General features: G+C 43.8%; 1 protein-coding gene across 4 annotated transcripts in view; it reads right to left on the bottom strand.

Annotated features, from left to right (window-relative positions):
- The window catches only part of Syn1 (Syntrophin-like 1), a 358,979-nt gene that overhangs the window by 64,342 nt on the left and 268,602 nt on the right, over window positions 1-26,035 (bottom strand). For all 4 annotated transcript variants that reach the window (XM_069111670.1, XM_069111672.1, XM_069111673.1 and 1 more), the window contains exon 4: window positions 13,388-13,596. In XM_069111670.1, coding sequence (XP_068967771.1) covers window positions 13,388-13,596 — 209 coding nt within the window. The remainder of the gene's footprint in view (window positions 1-13,387; window positions 13,597-26,035) is intronic.

Below are 26,035 nucleotides of genomic sequence, written 5' to 3' on the forward strand. Positions count from 1 at the left end.
TTATTAGGCTCGGACCGTATAATAATAATAATAATAATAACAATAGCAATAATAATAATAATATGTCCCTGAGTTTTCACAATTCACGTGTCTTTTTTTCCTTATCTGCGTGTTCTTTCCGAATTTGATTCTATTTGATTCTTCGGCCCTGGTAGCCGGCATTGCCTGATTATTGGTATGATCTTCAAACACTGTTAGCCATCCCAGAGACGATGACAGATATCGAAGCACCCCGCGGGAGAGTTTCCAACGACGGAGGAGGACTGAAAGGGGTGAGGCATTGGCAATCAGGTACGTTAATGCCAATCAATTATGTGCCGGGTACCTCGTGTACCCTTCCCCCCTTTCATCTTCCCCGAGCACCTTCGTTTGGTGGTTGGTCTTCATCGATACGCGAACGCTCGCGTACATCGGATATATTAGTTATCGATCTATCGTATCCCGAGTCGATATATTCGGTAGGTTAGTTTGGAGGGTCCATACACGATTGCGAACATTGCCGTGATCGGTAATTAGAACCAGGGAGATTGATATAGATATGTTTGCGTCAATTCGGGCAACTTGGTTTGTTTAATATTCCGAAGCTTAGGATTCTTTGGGGATACAACATCGTCTAAAGCGTGTTGTTCGATCACTCGCGGAGAGACGCGATCGCGAAGAAGCACGTCAACGGGAGTCGTAAATTCCCGTTACGATTAGATAATCGACGCCACGAATTGATCGATCCCCTATTTCGTTTAGGATAATAGGGGTGGTTAATTGAATAGTTACACTGATTCAACAGGTATAACTTTATATTTATTTCAACAACTTCGTAAAGAAATGATTGCACTGATGCGAATGTACAAGTTATAGTTGATTGATCTTGACCCGGTTACAAGATGTTGACGGTTTGAAGAAGCGAAAAAGAGTGTGCTTCGACGATGACGCTGTGACGGAGGAAAACTAAGGATGGGTGTGTCTAGCGCACGGGATCATCGGATTTGTTGGCGACGATTTTGGCTAATAGAGTGAGGGAAATAGGCTTCGTTGTTAATTGGTTATTTGCTATGGTGGTGGGTGAGGAAGGATGCTCACCGCCCTCAAGATAAAGTCGTTGGTGGGAGGCCTCACACGTGAGAAACAGAAACTTTCCCGTGTCAACCCGTGGCGAGCAATAAACTTCGGGAAACAATGCAACGGAAGAATCTTTGTTAGTTTCGAAGGACCTCGACTAGGAAATTGCTGAGATTTATGGAGGGTACTTGAGAATATTGAGGGTACGCAGTAAGGATGAGCGGACATCTGGTGACCATCTTGCCCGTGGTGTGTGGCCAGGTCTAGGCAGAGTGTCGCCCGGCGTAACATCCTCCCCCCGTTGAGAGGGCACCGATCAACCTTAGATGTGGGTCAGGTGGGTGTGTGATCCATCTCCTTCGATGTCGGTGATTGTCCGGACTCGACTCGGGCTGATTGACATGGCAGGGGGACCAGTCTTTTGACGCCGCGATCCAGGAGGCTCGATGATGTCTGCACCGTCGCTGTTCGAATGATACCATCGGCTCCGGGATGGATCTTGACTACACGGCCTAAGGGCCAGTGCATCGGTGGAACGTTATCTTCTCTGAGAAGGACGATGGTGCCTTCTCGTATGTCGTGATTGCCCTTGTTCCATTTGTTTCGGATGTTCAGTTCGTTCAGATACTCCCGATGCCAGCGGCGCCAGAAATGCTGCTTGAGTTTTTGAATATGTTGCCAGCTGGAGAGACGATTGGTTGGAGTGTCCCTGAAATCTCGTTCTCGAATGCTGGTTAATGAATCTCCGATGAGGAAGTGACCAGGGGTAAGGACAAGGAGATCGTTTGGGTCGGATGAAATTGGAGTCAGCGGACGGGAGTTCAGGATGGACTCGATTTCAATGATTAGTGTGTTGAAATTTTCGAAGGTTAAGAGCTCGTTACCTGCGACACGTCTGAGATGTCGTTTGAAGGATTTCACTGCAGCCTCCCACAACCCGCCGAAATGAGGTGAGTTGGGAGGGATGAAGCGCCATTCGATCCGTCGGTCGGCCAAAAAGGACTGAACCTTTACCTTATGATCGTCGGCCTGCAGGAGGTTTCGAAGCTCTCGTAGTTCGTTGTTGGCGCCAACGAAGTTGGTACCGTTGTCGGAGTAAATTGTTGCGCAGAATCCTCGGCGAGCGATGAATCTTCGCAGAGCAGCAATGAAGGCCTCGCTAGTGAGGTCGCTGACCAGCTCGATGTGGACTGCTTTAACTGCCAGACATACGAAGATTGCTACATATGTCTTGATTTTACGTCGGTTGCGATCCTTTCGTTCTTTGATGTAGAAAGGTCCGCAATAGTCGATTCCGACGTTGGTAAATGGCCGAGATTCCGTTATCCGTGCAGCTGGAAGGTCACCCATCACGTAGTCCACTGGAGGTGGGTTAGCTCGGCAGCAACGGACGCACTTCTTCAGCGTGCTCCAAACTTGACTACGGCCGTCGATAGGCCAATAAGTTCTTCTTAGAGCATATAAGGTGGCTTGAGTTCCGGAGTGGAGATTCAGGAGGTGTTCATGCTCGATTATGAGCGCTGTAACTGAGGATTTCGGTAGAATGATTGGATGCTTCTGACTGAAGGGCATTGGTGAGTGACCGAGTCGACCTCCGACTCGCAATATCCCGTCCTTGTCCAGAAACGGGTTGAGTCGTCGTAATTTCCCCTTCATTGCAGAATTTCGGTCTGTTCGGAGAATATGGATTTCATCTGAAAAATAACAGAACTGTAGTAATTTGATCAGTTTGTTATGCGCATTGGTTAAATCACGCGTGGTTAGAGGTCCCCGTCGATCCTGTTTCTGTCGCCATCTAAGACAACGAGCGGTAATTCTCATCAGCTTGGGCCAAGACGAAAATCGCTCCAGTAGACTGTGGTCAGCTGGAGTCACGGACAGACAGGTTGCCTTCTTCTGCTCTGGAATTTCGGTCAATGGTACTGGGTTCCACGTCGGCCAGTATTCTTCAGGATGTTGGAGCCATACCGGTCCATGTTGCCAAATGGTTGGTCGTAGGAAGTCTTCGGGCGATTGGCCTCGAGATATGAGATCTGCAGGGTTGTCGGTAGTGGGAATGTGACGCCAATCTGAGGTGTGAGTCTTCTGTTGAATTTCAGTCACTCGATTAGCGACAAAGGTTTTCAGCGTATGGGGTGATGTATTAATCCAATGCAGAACGATTGTGGAGTCAGTCCAATAAACAGTCCTAGAAATGTTGCTTGGTAAAGCTTGAAGGACTGTGGTGGCCAGTGATGTGAGAAGAAGTGCTCCACTCAGTTCCAGCCTTGGAATGGTTTGTGACTTGAGCGGAGCCACCTTTGACTTTGCAGTGAGAAGTCGTGTCCAGACATGACCATCCGGAGTGATGGTGCGAAGGTAAATGCATGCTCCATACGCCCTTTCGCTGGCGTCACAGAACCCGTGTAACTCAATTTCCGCTGCGGCCTTGATTATGGTTTTACGTGGGAACCTTACGTTGTTTAACAATGGTAGCTGTGTATAAAATCTGTTCCACTCTGTATGTAAGTCGGCCGGTAGGGATTCGTCCCAGTCAATTTTTAATGTCCAAAGTCTTTGGAGCAGCATCTTAGCTCGAACGATCACTGGTGCCAGTAATCCAAGAGGGTCGTAGATCTTGGCGATTTCGGAGCTGATTGTTCTTTTCGTGACTCGAGGGGAGGTAGGGTTGATTTTGACGGAATACAGGATCGAATCGTCAAAGGAATTCCAGATAACACCCAGAGTTTTGAACGTTTGCGATTCGCCTAGCAGCAGCTTATCGTTTATGTCCTGCTCGGAAAGTCCTCGTAGCAGTTCCCTGTCGTTCGATGCCCATTTTCGAATGTTTAAGCCGGCCAGTTTGAGCAATTCTGTGAGCTCCGTTCTCAATGATCGTGCCTCGCCCCTTGTATCAACTCCCGTGAGAAGATCGTCAACGTAGAAGTCTCGCTTTAAGACTGTTGCCGCTCGAGGGTACCGATGTCCCTCGTCGTCCGCCAGTTGTCTGAGGCACCGAATGGCTAGATAAGGGGCCGCTGACAGCCCGAATGTCACTGTGTTGAGTTGATAAGTGTCAACCCTTCCATCAGAGTTGCGCCACAAAATTTGTTGGAATTTCCGATCCTCTGGACGCACAAGAAATTGTCGGTACATTTTTTCGACATCTCCTGTAATGACGTATTGATGAGAGCGAAATCTTAGAAGAATGAAAAATAAGTCGTCTTGTAATTTCGGTCCCGTATGAAGTACGTCGTTCAATGAAACTCCGGTGGTGGTTGGTGCAGATCCGTCAAACACAACTCGGAGTTTCGTAGTTTGGCTGGACTCTTTGATCACGCCGTGATGTGGCAGAAAATATCCATCGTCCGTGTAGTGGTCCGTGGTGATCTTAGTCATGTGTCCTAATTCTAGGTACTCTTGTATGACGGCGTGATAGTCGGCTTCGAATTGTTTGTCCCGTTGGAACCGACGGCATAGGGAGGTGAGTCGCTTCATCGCCATGGCTTTAGAGGATCCAAGCGAAGGGGTTGTTTCGTTAAACGGGAGAGCGACAATGTATCGCCCTTCGTTGTTGCGCTGAACGTGGTTTCGGAAGTGTTCCTCGCACTGTCGTTCCACTTCCGAAGTGTGTACAGTGGGAGGTCCTTCGTCGATTTCCCAGAACCGGGCGAGATCCGCCTGTAAAGCCGTCGTGGAGGCGTGAAATGCGTGTGCTGGTGATTGCGAGGTTGGGCTCCCCCCGATGACCCATCCGAATTGCGTTTTTTGCAGACGCAAGTCGGGTCCGTTTGCTTGACTGATATCAAGCTGGCCGACACAGAGTGATGCTAGTGTTGGCCCGGCGCTCAACAATATTTCGATCGGAGCGGGTATGTGGAATCTTGGATCGGCTAGTTGGAGATTCCGAGGTATCTGTATCGTTGAGCGATTTATGGGTTGATCTGGGATCCAAGGCGATATTGTCGGTATGATTAGGAACGTCAAGGTGCGTTCGTATCTACCGTCAATGGAGGTGATCGTGGCCGTGATGTAGCGTTTCGGAGATGTTCGCGGAGATGATCGGGGAGACGTTCGGGGGGACGTTCGGGGAGACGTAGATGCGCGTCTCGAACGATGTGACGAACGCGGGGTCGGTGAACTGGGCGAGGATCGACCGTTGGATGCCCGGCTGCTCGACGATCGACCGCTCGACGATCGACCGTTCGACGATCGACCGCTCGATGATCGACCGCTCGACGATCGACCGCTCGACGATCGACCGCTCGATGTTCGGTCTACACGTGTTTGGACTTTGCGATGATCATGGTCTCGGTGCAGATATGTATGGTGTCGCTGTCTGCAGATGCGACATGAACCGGCGGTACATTGAGTAAGGGTGTGACCCTTGCCTAGACAATTGGTGCAGAGCGACGTCCTTTTGGCCGTTTCAAGACGTTCCTTGGGCGACTGCGCCTTGAAGGTTTCACAATTCCATATTGCGTGTGGTCCTCGGCAATTCGGACACATCGACGGCTTATGTGTAGTCGCGAATGCGTGAACTCGCGGGGAGTTCGGTTGCTGACGGTTATGTCGATCGGACCCCCGTTTTATCACGGTTGATGCTGAATTTGTTCTGTCACCGTTCGTACGCGTTTTCAGAAATTCTACCAAGTGCGTGTAGGACGGCATTTTCTTGTCTGGCAATGTGCGGTGCCATTTGCGTATGATGGCTGCTGGTAGTTTCAATGTGAATATCTTGAGAAGAACGACGTTTGATACGACTGGTTCGCCGAGCTTCTTTAAGGCTTGGAGGTTTACCTTGACCGTCTCGAGAAAATCATCTATGGCTTCGGGTGTTTCTTTAGTTATTTTCGGATAGTCAAAAATCAAGTCCCAGTGGCGCATGCAGACTTGACGGTGGCAGTCGAATTTTTCTTTAAGAATGTCGATAGCAATTGAATAATTTAATTCCGTGATGTCTAGCGATTGTATGCTTCGCGCGGCCCTTCCGGTCAGGGAGGATTGGAGATAATGAAACTTTTGCACGGGTGTAAGTCGCTCGTTTCGATCTATGATGGACAAGAAGGAGTCGTAAAATGAATGCCAATTCTCGACGGTACCGTCGAAAATAGGCACATGAATCTCCGGTAATTTAATTGATGCAGCCTCGCGAACAGCGGCTGATTCGCCGCTTGTCGATTGCGACGGCGTAACTAGTCGTAGATTGTTTAATTGATGAATTACTCGGAGCTCTAATCTTTCGTACTCGTCTGCTATTTCAAGGCCGCGAGCGATCTCTTTTTCATCTATACTTGTAAGCTCGTTTTGAATGGCGCGGAATTCCGTCTCATATGTTTCCAGACGATTTTTCATTTGGATTAATTCGTGCTCTTGCGGACAGCTGGATTGTTCGATTTCGTCCAGCTTTTTTGATAAGCGTGTAAAGTGGCTGATGCACTGGCCTCGGCGTCGGCGCAAGGCGGCAAGTTCATTTCCGGTTGCCATTATTTATTATATGATAGAGATTGAAATGGTTAGAACTTACTTCTGTTGACGAAGGTGATACTTGTCTAAAGTGACGCGTTTTGTAGTGAGAACGAAGTTGTTGGATCTCGTTACGTTGACGATTGTCCAGTTGCGGCGGGAGGCTGCCTGGTTGCGTTTCAACCACCGAATTATGCCTCTTCAAAGGTGACGGCCCTTGGCGTTACTGACTTCGCTGGAGTGGTAACGCTTCCGCTGCTGGTTATGTTGGATTCACGTGGCACTGTATGGTAGTGGGTGTCACTGGCGTGCACTTTTCACAGACACGTGATCCGGCTCGAAGGACCAAAATGTTCGATCACTCGCGGAGAGACGCGATCGCGAAGAAGCACGTCAACGGGAGTCGTAAATTCCCGTTACGATTAGATAATCGACGCCACGAATTGATCGATCCCCTATTTCGTTTAGGATAATAGGGGTGGTTAATTGAATAGTTACACTGATTCAACAGGTATAACTTTATATTTATTTCAACAACTTCGTAAAGAAATGATTGCACTGATGCGAATGTACAAGTTATAGTTGATTGATCTTGACCCGGTTACAAGATGTTGACGGTTTGAAGAAGCGAAAAAGAGTGTGCTTCGACGATGACGCTGTGACGGAGGAAAACTAAGGATGGGTGTGTCTAGCGCACGGGATCATCGGATTTGTTGGCGACGATTTTGGCTAATAGAGTGAGGGAAATAGGCTTCGTTGTTAATTGGTTATTTGCTATGGTGGTGGGTGAGGAAGGATGCTCACCGCCCTCAAGATAAAGTCGTTGGTGGGAGGCCTCACACGTGAGAAACAGAAACTTTCCCGTGTCAACCCGTGGCGAGCAATAAACTTCGGGAAACAATGCAACGGAAGAATCTTTGTTAGTTTCGAAGGACCTCGACTAGGAAATTGCTGAGATTTATGGAGGGTACTTGAGAATATTGAGGGTACGCAGTAAGGATGAGCGGACATCTGGTGACCATCTTGCCCGTGGTGTGTGGCCAGGTCTAGGCAGAGTGTCGCCCGGCGTAACACGTGTAAAATTCCGAAACTGCCTTATGACCATTTGCGCTATCAATAAACTCACGGTTGTGCGTGCCGTGCGCTACAATATAATACGCCTCACCGCGTCTGCGAGTGCAATTTTTTAAGCAGCGTCTCAGCGCATTGGTAGGATCTTACATAAAGAATTTTGCACGGATATACGGCAACAATAGCATTTTATTTATTAACACTTTGACTGCCACGCCGAAATCACATGTTTAGCTCAGGACACCACGGGAGTATTTTTATTATTCGAAGCACACAATGGCAAAATAATAATAAATTGATGATGTAAGACAACATTCTTCCCCACTGGACCGTTTATCTTATTGCTAGTCACGGGCGACCACCATGGCGCCATGATAACAGCTGATAGCGACATATTATAACAAGGCTTCGTTTATTTCAACAGACCATTCGCATTCGTTATTTCGTCGTAAGCAAAACGTGCAGAATATATTGTTGAAACGTGTAGAAGATATTCGTAAACAGTATTTGCTCATTCTATATATAATACTAAGGTATGTGCACACTTCTAACTTCAATTATATGATTGTAAAGCAGCATTTACGATTATTTTCTAAGGTGTGTTTATAATAATGTTCGTAGATTACCCCTCGAAGATATGGATGCAAACACAGTGCACCGCTAGATGCAAGATTTGTTCTCATTTTTTTTATTGATGTTCTAATAAAAATGTTTAATTGTTCAATGGGACACTTTTTATTTCAAAGTATCTTCTATTTATCGGTTATATTCAAAATGCCCTAACTGTCAATTTTCATACAATTTTTATAGTTGGAAGAAGGTCAAGCGCTCCGGTCACCACTGACCACCGTGGTGTTACAGGAGAAACCGTGGCCGGTCATATATGACCCACGTGGCAGTCAAAGTGTTAACATTAGAACTACCGATAGTTATAACACGAAGTTATTTCTACCAAAGCTAGTCGAAATGACTGGTCTTTAAAAAATACGTAATAATAGAATATTTTTATATTCATTGATTTATTACCTTCTTACAAAAGTAATTCCATGTTACGTAGTACATTTTTGGTATTATGAATCCACCTGGGACCATGATCCCTAAACGAGGGTTGACATTTATAAAATTGTAGAACCAGTCGTTTTGATTGGTGTGACACTTCCAGTGTTAGCATTCAGCGATCTAGCGAAATTTTCCTGATAACTGATATCATTATATCGAATGATACGCAATAAAAATGTTAAAAACGTGTGGAAAGTTGTACAAAACGAGGAAACTGGCTAATTGGAGTGCGACAAATTGCAGGACCCTTTTACACTTTGACAAGTATCAGTCATTTTGACTGGTATTGGTATAAATAGCTTTGATATAAAATTATTTTCAGTTTGAATATATAAGAAACAAAGTCAAATACATTATATTATTCTTTTAGTTATCGTTGCGAAAGTCATTACATCATCGCGGAAAAAATATAACATGAAGTAGGAATTTTAAAATAAAATTGTAACACCAGACGATTTGACTGGTGTGGTAGTTCTAGTGTTAATAATCTATTCTGAAATATTTCCAAGATATCGATGACTCTATGTGACGCCGCGCACTCTGGAACTGTAGCTCGACAAACAAACGATCTCACTGTTAGTCGACATGCAGCACACGTCATTTGTATTTCGCTGGCGATTTTGTAACAAAAGCATCTCGACGTGCGTGTCACGTCTTTCTAGCGCAAATGGTTAATCGTCCAAAATTTTGGAAACTGTCCCCAGAATTGTGTGTGTGTGCGTGCGTGCGTGCATGCATGTGTGTGCGAAGAAAGGGATTAGAATTTCTCCGAAGAAAGTACAATTTTGTAATTTTCCTTTGGACATTCTCAGGAAGAGTTTGGTCAAACTTGAAATGGAAAGAATCTGTGAAGAGATCTACGAGAAACCTGAAATTCCATCGATCCGATTTTGATCGTAAATTAAACAGTCGATCTACAAACACGATTTTAAACACGATCGGTGGATAACAGTTTCATTAATTTCCACAGGCATTTTATTTCTTAACACTTTGGCAAGCTTTTCAAAGCTTGCAAGAAGTGTAATCTTGCGTAGATTACCTAGAATTACCCATTAGCACTCCGATTTACAATAGCCTTAAATTATTTGATAATTTTGCTCGGGCAGAAAAGTGGTGCTTAGTGCTTAGGACGATTACAGGTTTCGCAAGTTTATCAATCTCGAACGACTACATCACGGAACTCCAACCGCATTATCAACCCATCAATTTCAACCTTTCCGTTCCACTGACCACCGAAAGAACCCAACTATCGTTAATTCCAAAAGAAAACAATTTTACACGGCGATCAATCTCCTTATCGCAGAATGCCGCTCGTAACGCGATATACTCGCGTGTAACTGGAAATTAACCAAATCATTAATTTGTTAAGGTGTATTTCTTTCTTGAAACACGGAACTAGAATCGTTTGATATCGTTATTACTCTGTAAACGAAGCACCGACTAAACAAACAAACGTATTTCTAATTATATTTCTGAAGCGTGGTGAATAAAGTATAGGAACGTTCGAGAATAGAATTCGTAGGAAATTGCACTTTAGAACGAAACACAATGCTTCGATCAAACAAAGAAATGTGCTGCAACTCGGAAATTGTGTTATTCAATAGCGTCAAATAAATTATTGCAGTGTTCGAGAATAGAATCGCTATTTCCCTGCAGTTAAATATTCCAGCACAATTTTCTCGCCAGATCTCGAGCTTCGTTCGAAACTCTTGATTTCTCTTCGACACCGGAGGCGTTAAGAAACTGCTAACCATCGAACCGTGTTTAAAAGCAAACGAAGTAACGAAAGAATCCACGGCGAACCAGGGGAAAAGCAAACACAGAGAACCGCGAATTCGGTCGCGGTTCGTTTCCTTCGTCTCGAAGAAGAGGGTGCAAATCAGCCAGGTTTATCGTCTCACGACGAAAGCCTGTAATTAACGATCCCCGATCGTTCCAAATAATTAAGCCACGACTTGGCGACAATTAGTCACCGCCGTGTACGGACTTTCTTCGCCAATTACAATCGAGCAAGCCCTCCGGTGCTCGCGAATCACGCGATTTGATTCCAACGATTTCTCGTCTCGAGAACCGGAAAGAAGGGAAAAGAAGAAGAAAAAAAAAAAGGAATAAAAAAGAGAAGAAAGCGTCAAAGAGACGGTGATTTGCCTCTCTACGCCAGGCAACGTAGGGAAAGTTGCTGTTACGGGACGCTAAGATCGCTTCCGGCTGCAACGAGTTTTATCTCGGTTGCTAACGCCACGGTTTTATGGCTCGGTTATTCCATGCTTTGCGTGCTTATTTTTTCTCCCATTTCTACTTTCCGAACAAGTGGAAGTTGATTTCTGCGAATTGTATCTGTCTACTTTCGAACTCCAGGCTGGACGAACAAAAAGTGGCGGATGTCCAAAATTAAAAGCACCGAATATAACTCGGGCAAAATTTTTTTAATTCACAAGTAAAAGGATAAAATTCTCACGCAACGCGCGATCCTTAGAATACGTACAACCGGGCGCCATTCGTCAGCACACCGAGGCGTAAAAGACAGGCGATGTTTTCCTTCGCAAACGTTCTCACGGCTGGCAACGAATCGTGTCGCTTAATTATCAGCGATTGTTCCCGCGCAACGGTGTTGGATATCGCGTTCACTCGCGGAAAATATTCGCCGTAACGAAGTTTCCTGTCCGTGGCTACGTTCGTAGAAAGAATCCCGATATCTAATTATGCGGTCGAGCGTGGCGGTAACCGTAGCGATCCCGTTTTGCCTCTCGAACCGTCGCGCGTATTCGAGATAATTAAACGTGGGGAAAAGGGCTGGCGCACGAGCCTGGCATAAGAGGGGTTGGTGTGGCACAGCGACAGAAACGAATTTAAAAGCGAACACCGCCAGTTTGATCGCGTTGAGTAATCACGGGCGAATTGATTGGTAGGCTGCGGGGGTTAACTATTGTCGATCGATAGAGAGATCGCGGCGACAGATTCGGTCAAAGCGGTGGCCATTGTTCGCCGAATGGAGATCGCCAGCGATCCAACGATCCGGCAGCGGCGGGTAATTAGAGGACGGTTTAACGACGGACGCGTCATTACGCCAACGGGCGCTACGTTAACGAGCTTATTAACGAAAACTGTCCGCTACTTACTGAATCGTTATGATAATCTTGGAAACAGGCGTGCAAGGTGCTTTTCGGATTCCTTGTTGGAAGTGATTTCCACAAAAATGTGATGACATCGTTGATACTTTGGTGTTTTTATGAAATAGTAGAAAATACCAGCGGAGTATATATTAAAAATACTATATTTGTATCAAAGTGCAGAAGTACAAAACATAGATAATGCTCGTGTAAAATGGCAGCTACATTCTCATGAAATATCCTGCTCTACGAGACGATATTGCAAATACGTATTCAATTTCATTGTTTTTTATATTAGCGACAGAACGCCGTGAATTCTCAAGTGTGTTACAACGAAATTCATGTCGTAGTTTGTTTTGTAAGAGTAGAAATACTTGTTCACTACTAGATATCTGATCTTCTGCAATTTAGTTATACAGATACATACAATTAGTATGTTAACAATGTATTTACATATATTATACTTTAAGTAAAAATGGAAATCAGAGTGAGGAATTTTGATTGCTCACTTCGTAACCCTGTGCAAAACTTAAAGACGATCTTCTTATTTGCATTTTATGTACAGTTATTTACCTATTGCACGGTACGCACACCTTTTAACCCCAACTATTGATTCATCCACTTCATAAAAGGTTCAACTCCGACAAGAAACCTAAGTACGACTTCCAAAGAAGAAATTTAATCGTCTCCCTCCATTCACAATTCAATTTGTAAGAAAAGCAGCAAAGTAATTACCTAGAAATATCATCCCTCGGTTCATGAAAATTCTTAAGAACGCGAGAGTACGCGTCTGCGTCCCCTATTTCGTTCTCGACGACGCCGATTAAGAATGTTTCGCTGTTGAGGCGCGTCGCGACGCTTTCGCCTAGGCTTTCGGGCACGCGGCAAATTGCCAGTATGCTCATACGGGCTGGTTCTCGTCGAGAGGACTGCGTCACCCTCCATCAGAGCGAAACTGCTCGCGGAAGAGCAGTCTCAGCCTATTCGATTGCGAAAAACGCGAGAAAACGCGTCGAGAGCCAGACATTCGCTTCCATTCTGCTTCCTCTTTTGAGATTCCTCTTCCTCCCCGTCAACCCTTCTCTACCCATCTTTTTCTTAAACACGGTTCTTTTCAATATTTCTCTGTCTCTTTCTTAAAATTACTCTTTTTCTGATCTTTTACCCGAGATATTTTATCTTTTTCCCGTTTCTGTCCTCCTTCTTCAAAAAGAACTCTTTCCTACCGGCTTTTCTCTTGACTCGATTCTTACCCATACTTTAGCAATCTTTTTCCATTTCCTGCCGTTCAATCACGATGCCTACACTACGTCGTTTTAACAGTCAATCCATTTCCTCGTCGATTCGCTTCGTTCTTATTTTTTGTTTTATTAGCCTGCTGCTTTTTGTCCTCCGTCCGCTGTGTCGGACAAAATTTTTGATTCATCTCCCTGCCATCTCATCTTCGCGCGCGTATCACCCCTCTATTCTTACCGCTACCTTCTCAACTATTCTTATTTCCTCCTTCTCATTCGTTTTTTTAAAATGATCTGTCATTTTCTATTCGTTGCTGTTACCTGTCTTGTATTTTATCTCTTTCTTCGTTTCGGTTTTTGTCACTTTAATCCCTCCTTCTTGCGTGACATAAAACGAGGAAGATCACTCACCTGAAGACAGTGTCTCCTCGCCAGCCAACCGATGTGTTGAAGCTGCGGCGGATCCGGAAGCGCGGAGGCCAGTCGCAGTGCCTTTAAAGTGAGAGCTGCCAGCGCCGAGTGCAGAGCGTTGAACCACACACTCGCCTCCGCGTTGTCTGCGGCTCTTAACCAGCACTCGTGCACTCCATCCGGGGAATGCAGCTCCAGGATTCGACCCTCTGAAAGCAGAAAACAGCCGCGTAAGAAAATCGTTTCTTTCGACCTGCAGAATTATTCTCTTATTCTATCAGCGATTAATAACGTTTACTTTAAAACGTTTAGGTTGTTACCGCGATACAATGAATTTCAATTTTCGTTTTCTTAAATAGCAAGGAATCCAGCGTCACAGTTGACAAACATGAGAAATGGAAACTTGACAGTGGCGGATCTTAGATTTTTACTAGTCGATCAAAAGATTTAGAAAGTTTAACGTAAAATATCAATAAAAGGCCTTCTTCAAATTTGAGATATTTCTTAACGATTGGGTTGAAATGACCGAAAGAAGTAGCGTTAGATGTTTCGTTTTATTGAAGCAAACGAATGTCCTAAAGATAGCACGAAAGAATACGTGGTAAGATATTATCTCCAACAGATGTACGATCCCGAAACAACTCCAATAGAAGAACGTTGCTTCCCTTACGAACTCGTCCCTTTACCTCTAATATCCCTCGATCCAGACAGCAGGGGGCCTATCAGGTTTCGGACTTAATAGTTTTCGCATCACGGTCCCGGCCAACATTATAAAGGCGCCATATAACTCGGCGAGTGGATGACAACTCAATTTCAAGTAGAGTCTGACGTTGTTGCTCGCGTGCACCCTTCGCGTAACAGACTAATTCGAAGCTGAAGGTATCGTGAGTGCTTCAAGTAGGCGTGCGCTTTTTCGCCTGTGTGTGTCTGCGTGTTAGCTCGACTTAAAACGAAAAACTTTCTATTCAAATTCCTCTCACGTTCCTACGTTTAACATTTTTGATACTTCATGCTAAACTTTTACGAGTGAAAAGTTCTAGAAATTCCATATCGATTTCTCCGAGCTGAAAATCTAATTTCCAGACGAAATGGGACGAAAGTTGAGGATATTCAGGTCTCTTTAAGAAATAAGAAAACGAGTACGAGGAACCTGAGAAGCTAGGGTCAAGATAGACATAGATTTCAAGCGTGCAACGAAGAATAAGCGACATCGTAGACAGGCTAAACACGACCACGTCGACATCGTCTAAACGCTGCCCTCTATCTGGTTACCCTTCGTCCGCGGGGTTGGGCGACAACTAGCGAAAGATAACAAACGTCCATCGTCTTTTATACAAAGTATCCACTTCCACATTCGTTTTTCTTCCATACTTTTAAGCGATAACGAACGTTGCCAACCCCTTGAGGATCGAGGGGTGTTATTGATGCAGCGAGTTAGGGGCTGAACGATTAACCCTCCATGTTTTCCTTCTGGGAGAAATATTTCGATAAGACAGACAGGGTGTCTTCCCAGATGGATCTTTAACAGTTTCAGGAACTTCAGAGGGTCGAATGAATTCTTTGAAGTAAATAAATCTTCCATATTCCTCTCCCTTTTCCATATTATTCTAGAGCTAACTCCGTCATTAGTCGCAGAATCTTTTTACCCGAGCATTCAATTCATTGCCCGATTAATCTAGTAGCTTTTCTAGCCAATCATCTGTGCCATAAACACCGCAAGCCTTCGCAAGAAACTCGACGTTACCCTTAAATTGCACCTTTCAGTAGCATCCCGCCGCTACCTTCTTGCAAAAGCCAGAAGACGGCACTGTATAATTTTCCGAGTAGCTAAAGAAACTAGCAGCCATTGCCGGGCTTGAGAATCCGCCGAGCAAGGAGACAATACAATCGACGCGGTCGACGCGGAGTGTCGTTAAAGTTGGCAAGCCGAGCTAGTCGCCGGAAACGAGTCCCTCAGTTCGTCAAACCGTCCCGGTTAATTGCTCGCGACGGATACGCAGCTTCGTTTAATTAACGAAACAACCGAGCTTGCCTCTCGTTCTATCGTCGCCTCTCCACGCAGCTCCCCGCCTATATATTCATTCGTCAAGCTTTTCTATCCGGCGTGGCGCGTTCCAGCCGCGGCGTTTCTCTTTCAATTTTCGCCTCTGTGTACCAGCCGCGGAGCGTACGTGGAACGTGACCTGGTAATCTCGCTTCCGGTGTTGTGTATCCGGGCGTAATTTGCACGCCTTTGACCAGCCATCCGTGGCGAGCGCAAAACCGAGCGAACGCCGCGGAGGATCCTTTGTTTCTGGCGGCGTCGCTCGAAAACAGGCCGATAAGGTTAGTAAATTAGAGGGGGTGCAGCCGGCAAAAAGCCCGGGAAAAGAGGATTCGTCGTAGCTGCGCGGCCCGTTTTCTTCTTTCTTCTTTTCCACCGGGTAGTCCGTCTTTTCCTACCGCACCGGAGGGGGTTGGTTTCCAGGACGGCGCGCAACCCCGAGGGATTTTTCTTCCCCGTTTGAAGACGGTAAAAAGATTTATGGCCCCTCTTCTCCGTCCACCGGCTTTAATTCAAATTTCCTGTTGCGGGATTTCCTTTTCCATCCCCCTTCTCCTTTAACCCCTGCCACCAGCAAGAGGACGGGAGAGAAGGGGTTAGTTCGTGACATCCAACACGCTCCCGTACCGTCGTCCTAACTGCGCACTCCTTTTACGATTGCAAAATACGCATTTACGTTTTGAAGACAGTTTTCCCTTCAGCTCGGTGTTATTTTGACAAGATTGTCTGCAATAGGATAGTTTCTATAGCTACAATTTGTGTCTCGATAAATCGACTGCTCGTGGAATATTCATCTTTTCACTTCGTCTATATATCAGGTTGTTCGAAAAGTTTCTTTCGTTTTATAAGGAAATAACACACGCACAATGTTTTTCGTTTTATATTAGTTTATTGTATTATGCACGAACATAATAATAAAAATATAACGAAATGGATCATACCTAATTCAATAAAATAACATAAAACAAAAATGGTTTATATATTATCACCTCATGAAACGAAAGAAACTTTCCGGACAACCTAATACTTGGAACACTTTATCCTGAAATTTACTTCTCTAACTCAACGATCCTTTTATTTGCGATAGAAGAATTGTAACTGATGAAGTTGATCTTTACAGACGTAATCACGTGTATCACACGAATCTGATATCTATGTCATCAGTCTTGACTGGGTTAAAGGGTTACGCGAAGTTCGAATGTTGTAGACAGACTATGGCGGTTTTGAATTTATGTAAAATTCTAGGATGTAAAATTCCACGAACATATTCGACGAATATGAAACGAATTTCTACTTGTGTTCATAAAAATATTAATTTTCATAAACATCCTTCTTCTGGGTACAGAGAATAAAAGATATCCGGTAAACGAATGATATCCTCCTTAAAGATTATTTTCCTCGTTACCATCTTTATTTTTTAATATCTGTTTTCTTCAAGCTTCTTCTTATTCTCTCGGAATAAAACTTTATCAGGCTTTTTCTTTGTTCCTAAAGAAGCACCGTATCTTTTAAACCTTTCATCGCTATTTTACTTCCATCTCGTACCACGGCTCTCCCGTTCTTTATATCTTTTTTATTCCTTTCTCAGGTGAGCGTTAACCATAGCCACGCGATGCGTCGACGAATCGTTAAACGTGACTCCATCCGCGCTCACTTTCCCCTTTTTCTTTATCCGCCATTCGACGCGAAAGGATTCCGGCTTTCGGTTTCACGTTTCCACGAGTAATGTATCCTCTCTCCCTCCCTCTGTGTCTGACCAATCGACCGCGTCTACTCCGCGAGAAAACTACGTAACCGAGCTCTTTTGTTGGCCCGCGAAAGTCAGACGATAAGCTTGAGAAACAGACACTCCCTCGGCTATTTCCTTGCGTTTTCCGCCTTTGTATCTTTCCAACGTGCCTGCGCTTTCACGACCATCGGTTACGATTTAGTTTTAAACCTTTAGAACGTTGCTTCTATTTATACTAAAAATATCCGAGAAAATGATAGAACAATTAGAATTGTACATAAATTATAGAACGATGATCGCAATGCACGACAGTTAACTGGAGAATGAAATCGCGTGGAAAATTATAATTGCAGAATTTGAACTCGAAATTGAAAAAAAGGAAGAAATCACTTGTATCGTATGATATGTTTCTTTAATCACTTTTTATTTCATTTTTTTTAACTTCGTATATATGCCATTTATTTTTCAAATACTATTCTATCTGATATAGCATAGAAAATGAAAGTTGCTATAGCAATAATCATTCCAAACATGTTACTTTGGATTATGCGCGTTATACGAGGAAAATGCCCGTACAGCACGATTTCCTATAACGTGAATTCATATAGCGTGTAACCTATTAACCGCGTTATGCGGGAATCTACGGTATAGAACAACTAACAATAGCTGATAATGTAGAATAACTAAATTATAGAACGATCGTTATTAAATCAGAGATCGTCTATGAAATTGTAGAATTCGGAATTGCATGAACGATGATTTCACCAAAGATATGAAATTATAAATCCATCGCGGCCTCTAAAAAAAAAAAAAAAAAAAAATAAATTGCTAAATATGCTGCAACTACTCGCAAAGTATGAGTTTCTGTGCAAACAGCATAGGAAAAGCGTTTGGTGTCTTACCCGTAAAAATCATACATCGTACGAGTGGCAAATTAGTGGGAAGCGCCGCGAGCAAAGTTCTTCACAGTTATAGCAAATTGCTGTCGAAAGTAGTCGGAATTTCGCGTTTCTCCGGTTAATTTCGATGGGCCATCTCCTTCAGTAACCCGGGGAACAGTTTTAAAGTGCGTTCGCGGCGAAATTCCGGCGCCTCCGCTGGAATATCCTGTTAGAAAGTTTTTCTCATCCCTTTTTCTCCCTCTTCTTCGGCCCTCGCCACTCCGCGAATTTGTCGCGAATAATTTTCTTGATTCTTAACAATGATAGATGGCTCTTCTTCGCAGTTGAATTCAAGATTTTTAAATTTCAGAGGCTAGTGACACAAGTAATTTGAAAATTATTCCCTTACTTTTTCTTTCTAAGCACCGTATCGTACCCTTTAGATATTACGAAAGCACGGACTCTTTGAAATTTCAATCTAAAGTTTCAGGGCAATTTAATAGAAGCTTTCCTGCGAAAGAAGATAATTTTACAAACAACGTTGAAGCGAAGTTTGGTGAAGGTTAAACTAAGAGAATTTATAAATCTCTGTAGCTTTAGTATCATCATTCATCGAAAGATTAATCCCTTGCTTTACGACCTTTTTATTAAATAATCGTTTCTCTAAAGCTATCTTGATGTGATACACTGAAACATTATACGTAGCTTATATTTAGAGATGCTAATTGAAGAATTGAAGGTAAAGTTAGAGTAGAAATGAAATGATTTTACAAATATAATCTGTTTTTATCCAATAATTATCATAATAAGTGCTCATGCATACGTATAGGATTCGATATTACAAGGCAAGGGATTAAACCACCACTTTAAACAGGGTGAAACGAATCGAAATGTACGAGGCAACAACGTGACAGAATGACGTGAAATCGACGACAAATTTCACACGAGAGGAAGTCGCGGATGTATCAACAAACAAGGGAACAGTGCAGGACCGATCGATGCTCGCCTTTGTTCCAGCCAATTGTCGGCAGCATTAGCGAGGCAAACGAGACAGCCATGTAACGAACTCGTTCGTTGGAACAGGCTGACAATTGGTGTCTCGCTGGAGCTGCTATCGTTCTCGCTTTGAGATAATAAAACCTTTGGATTCCTTTGCCACGACGCTTTCAACGCCCGACGACTATGCTTCTCGCTAGCAGTTACGAAAAGAAGGAAGACCTTTCCCGCTGGTAAATCCTAGCCACCATCCTCTTACTCTGGCTTCAACGTCTTTTTTTAATCTTTTAAAAGGATCAGCGTGGAGCTGGGGAAACGAAAGCGATTCCTCGTGACGCGTTACAGCACTTCCGTTTCAGGGTATCTTTGCCGAGGACGTGTCACCTTCCAATCGTATAAAATGCTAATTCTTTTGGCTTTTATAGCGTCTGGATTTTATCTTTTCAGAGGTTCGATCGAAAGTTTCTCCTTGCTAGCGTCGAAGACTTCACCTGCATGGCTTATGACACGGTTGAGACAATTCTTATTTTTAAGAGATAGAATTTTGCTTATTTATTGATTAGGGCAATTTTTTTTTCGGTTTTATCGTGCGTCGGTGGCAAGTAGTCTTGAAGTTTTCAAAAGTCGAAAGGGTTCAACGAGAGGAAAAACACAAAATCTTAAAAGATCATAAACATTTTAAAAAAGAACAACATAGGGAAAGTCTAAATACAATATAGTTAACAAAATAGCTTGAATGTAATCTTTTTATGGTTTTCAAGTCGATCGATTAAACTGATCAAAGCAATGACTAAAGTTTCTAGGGGTTGTAAATGAATGGTACACGGTAAAAGATGAATGTTCGTTCTATTAATTCTTCTCTCAGATGGGGCAAATCCTCAGATACCGCGTTACTTTATTTCTGTTCCCGATGGTATCGTTACATTCTCTTTCACGAATGAAAAATAAAAGAGACGCGCCAACGTTGCCGCACGGTGGAACCTGTAATTCGTTTCGGAGGAAATTGTGGGATCTCTGATACCTCAAATGTGCATCATGGAATCCCAGCTTCTCTACTTTTAAGGATTCCACGACTGCGACCACGGGTTAGTAATCAGAAATTATCGTACGCTTAATTCGCCGTATTGTGTATTAAGGAACAAGAGAATTTTTAGACAATTCCTCTGTTTTTATTTTCTTTTTAAACGGAGGAACGAGTTTACAACCATATTCGCATAAAACTCGTCTATAAAACGATAGTTAGAACCGCAATCTAAAAGTGCCTAAATTCTGATAACTTTACACTGTACGTAGATCCGGTTCGTACGTAGTCAGACGTCGAGTAATGCTCGAGTGTTTTTCATATTTAGATATTAAATTTCCAAGTCAACTATCAAATATTATTATATCTACGTATGAAATATGCAGCATCGATAATTATTTTCCCATGTCCAAGTAAGCAAAACGATTAATCAAGAAAAAAATGGGAAACGAGAAGAAAGTACACGCAAAGAGCAGAAACAGGTCAGTAGCAAGTAGAAACAATCGAAGCATTCCCAGAAACGTATTCTTTCAAAACAGCCACGTTTTCCAGCATTTTTCCCCGCGCTCATTCGCACATATTCAGCATTCTCGACACTCCAGGACGTTTTGAAAGGAACCAGACGTCCACGAGTGGTCGAACAGAGCGAAATGTAGCGTGAAGGAAAGAGGAGAGAAAACGGGGTTTCATGAGCCACTTGTGAAGATAATCTGACAATCTGTGCCAAAGGCAGGTGTTGCACGCGCAGGTGCCGCCACGCTTCTAGGGAATGCGAGGCTCGTTTTAAACGTCGAGCTCGGCCTGGCTTTGCCGGGTCGCGCGTATTCAACGTGCTCCCGTCCGCTTTCGAAATATCGCAGGCAATTTAGTCCCGCAAAATGAATTGTTGAAACCAGCCCAATTCTCGGTGACCATTGTCACGTTGTTTCGTTGCTCGCGGAAACGTGTTAATCGTCTCTTTACCGAGTCAGCCTTGCGTTCAAACAATTTCATCCTCGGCGTTCGGTCGGAAAATAACGTCAAGGTAGATGAGTCGCGTTGTATATGTAGCGATAGTGTGGTTTAAGAATTTAATATCATGACTCCGGTGTGTTGAATATCACCATTTTTCCAGGATTAACCGAGAGTCGAGTTATTAAATTCTTGATGAACAACGCGTACAAAAATAATTTAAGTTTCAATAATCGAGCACGAAAACTTTAATAAACCACTGAGCGAATATTTATGCTATTGTCATCGAGTGAATGAATATTGATTCGCCGAATATAGTCATAGGCCGGCATGCATAAGGCCACGTTTAAATTTGGTTACACGTGCTAATAATGCGAAATCTTCGAGAATAGCTTGTGATCGATGTGCTCGAGAATTCCAAATGAATCGTTAAACTATAAGAGTCGCTTAAATCGTTTACTTCTTTTGCATTATTAAAGCATTTATATTGCGGTATAATAGTTACAAAGTTGTATAATCGCAACATTTATTCAACAGACGATATTTAATAAACTATATCAATTATTAACCGAATAATCTCCCACAGGCTACCAGAATAAATTCCGTCATACTCTTCCTAACTAATCACCCATTAAACCTGCCCTCTCGCAAATCCCTTTCAGAAATCGTTTTCTCGGATCAACTCTATCAACTTATTTCGAAACCGACCATTTTCGAACACCATCTCACCCGACAAAATTACGCAGTCTCTCGATGACCCTATTATTTGTGCATGTTCGTGTCTCCGTCAGTGAAATGCGCCTTAAATCCTCGTTGGTCTCTGTCCGCATAAATACACCGGCAGTCTCGGTTCCGCGGTAGAATCGAGGCAGATCCACGATGGATGAAGGAAGAGGGTGCATCCGTCGACGCGTCCTCCCTAAGCTACTTATCGTCACCCTCTCTAAGCTGACTATACAGCGTGGGTCCAGCTAAGGGGTAAACTTGGCATCTCCAATTCAAATAAGATTTGCACGGCGGTAACGGGCGTGTAGGCGGTTCGAGGTAGCCTTGGCCGAGCAATGGCGTGAGAGAACAACGCGTAATCTAGTCGCCCGCAGAAATCTGCCGTTGTAATCGATCCTCGAGAGGCTTGTATTCTTTGATAACGTCTCTCTGAAGCGTCTACCGTTTCACTCGCTTCTCGCCTCTCTCCATTGCTTGCAGTCTCGACGAACGATCGATGAACGCAAACTGGAACGTGTTTCTTCGACGAGCACAAGGCTTTCCGGAGATCGATGCCCTGTGGTGGATCTCTCCGAGTCTCGCCGATGGCCCTTGGATTTGGAAGGGAAATTAGCTCCGGACCGAATCTCTGGATCGTTTTAACGGAGTACCTCGAGCTGCTGCGATATAAATCGCACGGACGTTTTTTAGTCGATGCGATCACGCGTTTACTCTTGAGTTATAGCGACTTTACATTAAGCCTTCTGTAGACTAGGCTTCTTACATTCTCGGAAATCTTGGCCGTACGACGTCGTCATGTGTCATGGAAGAACACAATGTCCCAGTTGCAAGCTCTTAATAGCATTAACTGCGCGAACCTATGCCGCGGAAGCTTCCAGCATCTTGAGAATTCACCGGCGTTCAAATTGAAGATTTCTTTATCGTGTCCCTTCCGTGGGCTCCGCGCGCTCTATTGCAGCTTTTCTAAGCTTCTCACAAGGAACAAATGAATCCAACAATTTAACATTTTGACTGCCACGCCGAAATCGCATGTTTCGCTCAGGACGCCACAGTGTTTTAACACAGTGCGCCGTCAGGTGCAAGATTTGTTCTAATTTTTTTTATTGATGTTCTAATAAAAATGTTTAATTGTTCAATGGGGCACTTTTTATTTCAAAGTATCTTCTATTTATCGGTTATATTCGAAATGCCCTAACTGTCAATTTTCATTCAATTTTTACAATTGTAAGAAGTTCAAGCGCTCCGGTCACCAATGACCACCGTGGCATCACAGAAGTCGTGGCCGGTCATATATGACCAACGTGGCAAAAGTGTTAACACGTTGACTGTGTCACGTCGGAGACACAAGAAATCACGAAACCGATAGATCGCCGGTGATCTCCTCGGGTCGTAGTTCGAACGTTCCACGAATAAGGTGAAGAAATTGAACTTCGTATATGATGATGGAATTTTTATTATATAAATCCAACAGGGTGACGGTTTAAAGAGTTACAACAGAATAATGTCTCGAGCGCCAATTTAGGAGGGTTTTTATATTGAGGTTTTAGTCCCTCTGGAGGGGTTATCGTCGAATGTATATCAGAGACGGCTATTCCGTGTCTGGTTATTATTTCGATAGCTGTGGCATGCAGGATGTTTCTTCTATCTGATTACTGTTTCTGAGTCGGTGGCCTTCTTCAGCGTGTGACAACTGCCACGACACCCGTATTCGGGTGGCGCTTATTTGACTACTTGCGAAGGATCGTCGTAGGTATTTGAAAAGATATTCCATAAGAAATAATAAAGCTATTGAATTGTTATAAAAGTAATACGAAAATGGTGTATTACAAAAATTATTTAGAGTGTAAAACTTTAAAGTATTCTATACATAACTGCGGTTGGTCGCGACAATTTGGACAATCAGTTGTTGTTTCCTTTAAAATCTTTTGTGTCTTTGTTCGGTCCATTCGACGTCTTTTATTTGCATAACATAGTTTGCATGCGCGTCTAATGCTTCTTCCGGAATCATTTTTCCGAACAGCGATATTATGCTGACTCCGTCGAAGACAAGGATATTTTGAATTTTCAGACAACTCTAATAATTTTGCAGCTAGTAATTCTCTAAATATTCTAATATTTATATCCTTCCTTGTTGTAATTTTGTAAACCGTCAAAGCGTTTACAACAGAAATTCCCAGAAGGAGTTGAATGCCAAGTTTTCTGCACCATTTGATTCCTTTTCTAATTGTGGTGGCATAAGAAACCATTTGGTTGGAATAATCTATACCACACTTTCCTTCATTATATTCAACAACAGCTACTGGTTTTAATATTCCGAACAAACGAAACGAGAGATCATTCTTGAGACCACCACTTGAGCGACTCGCATTACTAAAATATCGATGGGAGTACCTAGCAGAGAACACTTGGTACTGGATTTCATTGAAAACACGCGTAGCAGTCAACGTGTTAATCGAGGAGGCCAAGCTATTCTTATAATTGATCGCATTTACATTCATTCATATAACTTTTCCTTTCGATTTTGCTCTCCCAGTACCTACACCGATTCAGCTTCTAACGAATCCGTTCGCTTCTGCATGAATTTCCGCGTAAGTCGCGAGCAGGAACGAAGCGCTCTGATTAGGACGCGTGGGTGTGGCTCGACGACAATACTGTCTGGCTGTTAACATCTCGCGCCCCTTGAAAATCCCTTTCCGGCTGCTTTCGTTTCGAACGTGTATCTCCCTGGATTCCAGTCTTCTTCTTCTTTCTCGCAACAGAAAGCAAGAGCCACGAGGGATAGAGGAAAAGGAAGAAGGGAAGAGAGAGAGAGAGAGAGAGGAAGAAAAAGAGGAAGGAACCTTCGTCGGGGAAGCGCGATACCAACGAGAAAACGAAGCGGAAGAACGGAAAGGAAGAGCGAAACGAGGGGAAGAAAACTCGACGCGAGAGTGCAAGCGGTGCCGGGTTCATGGAACACGGTTTATAACGAGGAACCCCTCTTCTTAAGATGATATTCTTCAGCTTGAGGAACGCATTAAGTCGATAGAAGAAGATAGGAGGTCGTGCGAAATACGTGTCGTCGTTATGGTAGTCGTTTCAGCGACTGCGATGTGCCATCAAACTTTCCAGTTATGGAGGTTCGAGAGAAGAAATCGAACGTCTTCGCTCGATGTCCCTTCGCAGGGGAATTCTTTGGTCCGAGAACGATGGGCAAAGAGTGCAAGAACCGGGCCGGTTTTTACACGCTGAAATCATTCGAGAGGGGATATCCCTGGGCCTTCGGATTTGAGTTATACGCCAACGTCACCGCCAGCCACCACGTTCTTCCATTATTCTCTCGGTCCGAGTGTTTTTTCTATTCCACCCTTTTTCACGCGCCAACTTCTTCGGAATCTTTGGATTCGTAGATCCTCTTCGCTCGTCCCAAGTCGTCCGAATCGTTTCAACGCTTGCAGAATCGCTCGGTGCCTGTGGAGTTTCTTGGGAAGTCGAGGAACGAGTTCGACGAAGCCGAAGTTGTTAGGGAAGAATTCGGTAATTGATTTGTGAGTAATTGATTCTGTAGACTCTTTCCGTTAGGTAAAGGTATTCGTTATGTTGAAATTGAAGTTTCTCCTCGGATATATGGATCGTTTCGTGGAACGTATTTGGTGGAAACGCGAGGAAGTCGCGTCGCGCGTAAATCACCGGCGAAGCGTATTCGACAGACACGTGTTAGGCTTGTCGTTCTTTGAGCACCCACTCGTCTAGTCGTTCCCTTGCCCCGTTTCCTTCCTGCTACTCGTTTCCTTCGTGTTCTTGAACGTGTGCCAGAGTTCCACTAGCTGGATTTGCGTGCACGCGTTCTCGAAATCAAGCGAACTTCGATCGAACGCGATGTCGCGTGAAAGTGACGATTATGGTAAACTATGAGAAATCTAGCGGCAAGAAAATAGCTTAGCTGTTTGCTGAATAGATAAAACAAATAGATAAGAGAAACCAAGTTGCCACGGTGGAAGAGGTCTATTTCTGATCGGACAATAACCGCCTAATTATTAGTCTTCGGTGTTCAAAATAGATTTAAGTAGAACAAGATCGTATCTGGTCAAACAAGCCTACGTAAGGTTGAACGATAGTAGGAATAATCGAGCAAACAGAACGAGTGAATCATAGCACGGCGTTTGTTTGGATATTTTATAAATTACTACGTAAACTGTCGCGAGCCTTTGCAACCTCGATTCTTTATCGTGTCTCCATCAGAATATCGAACGACTATCGACTGACTTGAGACATTCTACTACTATTTCATTATGAAAGCTGAACTCACAGTGGAGAAAAA

The sequence above is a fragment of the Bombus flavifrons genome, chromosome 4 (assembly GCF_040668555.2).
Source record: "Bombus flavifrons isolate JBK064 chromosome 4, iyBomFlav1_principal, whole genome shotgun sequence".
Lineage (NCBI taxonomy): Eukaryota > Metazoa > Arthropoda > Insecta > Hymenoptera > Apidae > Bombus > Bombus flavifrons.